The sequence below is a fragment of the Lactuca sativa genome, chromosome 6 (assembly GCF_002870075.4).
Source record: "Lactuca sativa cultivar Salinas chromosome 6, Lsat_Salinas_v11, whole genome shotgun sequence".
Taxonomy (NCBI): Eukaryota; Viridiplantae; Streptophyta; class Magnoliopsida; order Asterales; family Asteraceae; genus Lactuca; species Lactuca sativa.
The window spans coordinates 30153323-30159602 of record NC_056628.2 but is presented as its reverse complement, the minus strand read 5'-3'; the positions used below and the strand labels follow the sequence as shown (position 1 = coordinate 30159602).

The 6280-nt window shown below is 29.9% G+C and overlaps 1 protein-coding gene across 1 annotated transcript; it reads left to right on the top strand.

Annotated features, from left to right (window-relative positions):
• The first annotated feature begins 3121 nt into the window (after positions 1-3121).
• On the top strand, positions 3122-4808 carry LOC111883118 (transcription initiation factor TFIID subunit 15-like). The gene is made up of 4 exons (XM_052764436.1): positions 3122-3228; positions 3376-3795; positions 4290-4406; positions 4508-4808. The coding sequence occupies exons 2-3, from the start codon at positions 3380-3382 to the stop codon at positions 4378-4380; spliced, it is 507 nt and encodes a 168-aa protein (XP_052620396.1). The 5' UTR covers positions 3122-3228; positions 3376-3379; the 3' UTR covers positions 4381-4406; positions 4508-4808.
• The last annotated feature ends 1472 nt before the right edge of the window (positions 4809-6280 follow it).

The following is a 6280-nucleotide window of genomic DNA, read 5'->3' as shown; positions in this document are numbered from 1 at the left end:
AAACATCAATATTTTGCTTGGAATATCTTTCTGATTCTTCTTTTTCAAGAAAAATATTTTGATTGCACGTTAGTGAAGAATTGTCATCAAGTTTCTATGGTTGAATGATGTTAAATGAAGAAAGAAGATTCATAAAATGGATATAGGTTTTTTTGTTTGAGCAAGGTTGACAAATGTTAGTTTTTTCTTTTGATTTAAATGTATATTTATGTAACATCTTTATTTATATATTCAACCACCTAATGATCATATTTATTTGATTGTAGTTTTCTATTTTGATTATGTTTATCTTATATTTTTTTTTGTTGGGTTATCCTATACAACATATTTAAAAGTCAGTATTTAAAAGATAACATAATTTTGAACATTTGATATGTAATTATGATAGACTTATCATGATATGTTATTCATATGAAAGTAATTTATCCATATTACTACCATAAGAATTACATATGACATTTACGAATATATATATTATATGTGATTTGTTTAATATGTATATGCACCTATGTATGTTATAAATTTATAATTAAATATCTTTATGTTTAATAATTGAAGAGATTAAAATGATGCATCAAAACCAATTATTTAGACGAATATAATAATAATAATAATAATAACAATAATAATAATAATAACAATAATAATAATAATAATAATAATAATAATAATAATAATAATAATAATAATAATAAATATACATTTTCAAGTACCTCATTCACTTGAAACTCACACTATAACTCAAGAGTTTTATAATTTATGTATATTTATTAGTTACAACTTAAGAGTTTTTGACTTATGATTATTAATTAGTAATCACTAATAACTTTTTATTTTTCTTTCTTTTATAAGGTTGTAAAGTTTTGCTCATTAAAAACATTAATATAATTGAAGAGATTTGTGATTTAAATATGAAGAGTTAATATAAATGTTATATAGATGTTTTAGCGTTTTATGTTATTAAAAGTTATAGTGTTTATTTTTCATATTTTTTATTATTCATTGTATATATATCTTTTTTAATACAAATGTTATAATAGATGTTTTTCTATTTTTATGTTACTAAAAATTGTAGTTCATATTTTTGCTCATACGTTTTGTTACCCGTTATATTATCATTCATTTGATATATAATTTACACAATTTTAAACGGTTTATAAAATTATCAAATAATTGTATATCACAATGACTTAAAAATTAAACTATAATTTTTAATAAAACTAATATGTTAATTATATGTTTGTTTTACTACTAACATTTTGTTTCAAAGTAGAAATATTAAATAATAATTTGCTAAAAGTTATTATTTTAACTATATAATTGTATTCTCGAGCAACGCGTGTGGATTCGCCTAATATGGTTATACACATGGTGTGAGTCCTAAGTGTAAAAAGGAATCCACATATTACAATTTCACATGTACAATGAAAGCTATATCTAATCTAAAATTTCTTAGAATTAGTCAACAATTAATTGAATTGTTGCAATCAAAACAATACCACTTTCATCCATTGCTAGAGTAACCCAATATATCTCACCAAACAAATGATGGAGTGATAATGTTTTAGTAATACACTTTGAACAATTTTCTACGAAACTACTTGCCTTCAAACTGACACATGGTGTCGTTATGAGTGTACCTATCCCGACGATGTGCCATGATCACAATTTTTAATAATTCTTTTCAATAATGATGGTTAACGATGATATCAACCGATGACACGTCGTTGGTAAACCTTGATATATATATATATATATATATATATATATATATATATATATATATATATATATATATATATATATATATATATATGAACAAATATTATCCTAACGTTTAGTCATCGGGTCTTCAAGATTGGATATGAATCGAGAGCTCGGATATACATGTTGATTGTGATTTCCTAACTTGGTTTCGAGCTACAATCATGGAAGACTGCCGTTATGACCGTCATATGACATGGCCTTAGGAGTCACCTCTAACGATCATGCAATGAAGATGGTCTGGCTAACAGTGACGGATCCAAAAAAAAAAGTCATGGCTTGCACAAATTTTTTAGGGGTGACACTACTAGAAAAAACTCATTTTTGAAGGTATTTTCCGTCACAAATTTGTCAATAAACCGACGAATTTATACTAAATTCATAATTATCCGATTTTATGATGGACTGCCAATGGATTCGTGACGGGTTTGTAACAAATTTCAAACAAATTTTAACAAATTAACATAAATTTACATTTTATACGAAAAAATGGGGATGATACGGGCTACTCCGTGCAACATAGTATAGCCACCCCTGTCCGGCTAGGATGAACCATGTATGTGAGACGATAGTGTTGTTTGAAATCACAACATATATAAATTGTTTATAATATATTTGTGGGTATTAATATATTTGATGTTTATAATATATTTGTTTATATTATAAAGAAATAACATATATAAATTGATTATTTATTTCTTCATAAATATTTATAAATCTTCCTATTTTAATAAAAGAATAGTTTTATTCTCTTTTTGACATGTGTCATCTTATTAAACATCTTAATTAATGCATGTTTTATTTTTCTTTTGCCATGTGTCACCATATTATGTGTACTAATTAATACTTGCCACATGTCAACCTATTGATTATTATTTTAAATTTTAAATTTTTCACTCTATCTACATTAAATTAATATCATTAAAATAAAATTAATACAAATTATAAAGTGATATAATTTCACATATTTATTTAAAATCAATAATTATAGTTTTATATAACTAAAAAATCTCCTAATTAATAATTTATTTAAAATACTAATTGATTAATAACTTTGAATTTTCACTCAAAAAATTTAATTAATTTTATAACCTTGGTTCCTACGGGATATAAAGTAGTAAACAAATAAATAGGTGTTTGGTCCGACGGTATTACCTGTATCGGAAAGATTGTTATTGTTATAAAAAAAAATAATGTACATTTTGAAATATAAGATAAGGGTGTATCAATAATATTAAATAGTAGTTTGTTTAATATTAAGTGTAGATTATAAGTTCCGTTGTTCAAGGGAAGAATATTAAAAAGAGAAAGGTGATTTAGCTTCAGCTTCAACTACAGCTGCCCGAATCTCCTCGAACTTCGAGGCCTTTTTGCATGTATATATATAAACGCTCGCCCACCACCTCCACCACACCGTATTCAGGAATCCCTCAAAAGAAACACACACTTCCTATCCATCACAAGGTAAGACTATACTAGAAACCCTAATCGATTCACACACACACACATTGTATACATGTACTTGATCTAAAGTCTCTCTCTCTCTCTCTCTCTCTCTCTCTCTCTCTCTCTCTCTCTCTCTCTCTCTCAACATTTGGTTTTGTGGTGTAGAAAGATGAGCAGGCCAGGAGATTGGAACTGCAGGTCATGCCAGCACTTGAACTTCCAGAGGAGGGACTCTTGCCAAAGATGTGGGGAGACGAGGTATGGTGGTGGGGGTGGTGTGTTTGGTGGTAGAGGAAGTATCATCAGCCCTTCAGCATTTGGCTTCACAGGCCCAGATGTCCGACCGGGTGATTGGTACTGCAATGTTGGCAACTGCGGGGCTCACAACTTTGCTAGCCGCTCGAGCTGCTTCAAGTGTGGTGCGTTCAAGGATGACTTAGCTTGTAGTGGTGGTGGTGGTGGTGGTGGCGTTTTTGATGGTGATATGTCACGTGGCAGGGGTTTCGGGTTTGGTGGAGGAAGTGGTGGTGGAGGTGGTGGCAGCAGCCGTTCAGGGTGGAAGTCCGGTGACTGGATATGCGGCAGGTAATATTGATTCGTCTCCTATATATAAACATGTTTAACACTTTACACTTTCACATCATTTGCATATATTTCATGCATGGATAAATGCTCTACGTTAGGATTACTAATAACTTAAGATCATGTGACTATGAGTCTATGACAATACCAAGTCCACAATCATGCCAAAATTGTCGCTATTTACATGTAGAGTTAAACTCTATCGACATTTAAAGACTTCAATTCCAATTATTTGCCACGCATTTTTCAAGGTTTTATTTTTTATATCCACTTTATATATCCTAAACATACTATCTAGACCATTTTCGGACCTATATTATCCCTAAAGGGTATGCAATTCTTTTGGCAGTTTATATTGGAAAATCTGGACTTATCTAGACATGAGGTAGATGAGATACAAAAACTAGAAAAACATTTGTCAAATAAAGTTTATGGGTGCATGACTAAACTTATAAATTTATTACAGTGTACATAATATAGTGACTTGATTTTTGTAGGCCTGGCTGCAATGAGCACAACTTTGCAAGCAGAATGGAATGTTTTAGGTGCAACGCACCTCGGGAATCGGGTAACAAGTCTCCTTATTAAGCAGGTTGCGGCATTTCCAGTTCCGGGTAAGGCTTTTTCTTTATATTCTCATCGATATCAATCTATAAAATGTTAAATATATAAGACACAAAATCTAAATTAATATTCGTATGATATAAATTTTCAGGTATCATGGACTTGCTATCTACCAAACAGGAAGAGAGATAAGTGATCGATCAGACAGAATCATGAAGAGCATCCAGTTGATAGGAAATTCTAAACTGACCCCCTTTTTGCCCATATCATAATATGCAATCCTATCTTTGATTTTTTTTTTTCCTTTTGTTTTATTTTTATTTTTTTTTATTTCAATAGTAATGGTCTTTTCGAGCCGCTAGGAGTTTAGGTGAATCATGGTTAATTTAATTACTACAACTCATGTTATATGGCTGATTAATTCCTCATTATTATGTGAGTTTCTTACTTGAGATCGTGTTGTTTGGGGATGGGGTTTATCTAATATTATGGGGTCGTTTTTTTCTTCACATGTTATAACTTAAAAAAGTACACAAGTGTTAGAATAAAGAAAACAATACCCTTTCTAATTACATGATTAAATTGATTTGAATCACCACCTGATACGTACATATTCTAGTGTGCTAACTTCTAAATACTAATTAATGCATGTACGTACAAGAACTTATTAAAATTATGGGGCTACTTCTGGTTCCAGTAACCAACATGTGTCCCCTAAATCTTCCATTGTGATAAAATTTTAAATATAATATATAATCTATGCATGCCAAACTAGAGTACGTATACGTACGTAATGGGATGTGAAATATCAGTCATAGACCCATGGGAAATTTAAACATTAATTTGATTGTTACATTCCAAGTTCTGTATGTTATATATATTGTTTGTCAGGCGAATAAATTATGAGCGAAAGTAAGTTCTTTCTTACAAAACATCAAGAAGAAATTAATAGCTGGCTAGTAAGAACGCAACATGACAACATAGGATTCCTAAGTTTTAAAACTCAACATCTTTTCCTCTCACCTAGAAATCTGAAATACTGGTCAAAAAGCTAAGACGCAGATTTTTATTAATTAGTCTTCTGCTAGACATTATTGTTAGCTTTTGCCAAAGATTCTTATTATCACATTTTATAAAAAGAAGCTTTATGTTTTACCTTAAAATGCCAATTGGTCAAGCAGTCATATGTCATTATCATCTTAAACTGGGTGCAATTTACCACAATAAGATTCTTTTTCATTAATTAATAAAGATCTCATCTTCAGCTTCAAAATCTAGCAATCCACAGTTCTTAAAATTCTAGTGAATGAAATCTTGATCATTTCATCAGTTGGGATATCGATTAGCTAGTTGGTCATGCATGTGAAACTATATATGGAGTACAATATATATATCTACACAATAAGGTTACTATACTATTGCATTGCGATTCGATATATAGTATACTCAAGTAGCTAGCAAGCTGTAATCTGGTTGTATAATCGATTATCTATGTCCTTGATCTTTGAAGTAAACTTTATTAAACTATTCAGTTCGTGGATATAATCATATAAGATCATACAATAAACACAGCACAAGCTTTTGCTCTAAAAGAAGAACCATAGTAACTTTAATAATGATTTGAAATGGTGATATTTCAAAAACTGATGGTCCATTCATTGCCATTAGTTGCTTTTTTGGGGTGAATTTTATTAAAGGAAGTACTGAAGCATAAAATGATAACAAAGGTAAAGTAATAATTATGTGGAATCTACATTGCATGAAAGATAAAGAAAAGCCAAGCATTGATAGTTTTCAAAGTTCACTTCCCAAGTACTTACTAGAGGAAAGTGAAGGGAAAAGGCATTGGGACTAGTTTGAGTTTGCTCAAAGTCTCTCATGGTATATTGTAAAGCAATGCACTTGCTAATTACCAGTTACAGAC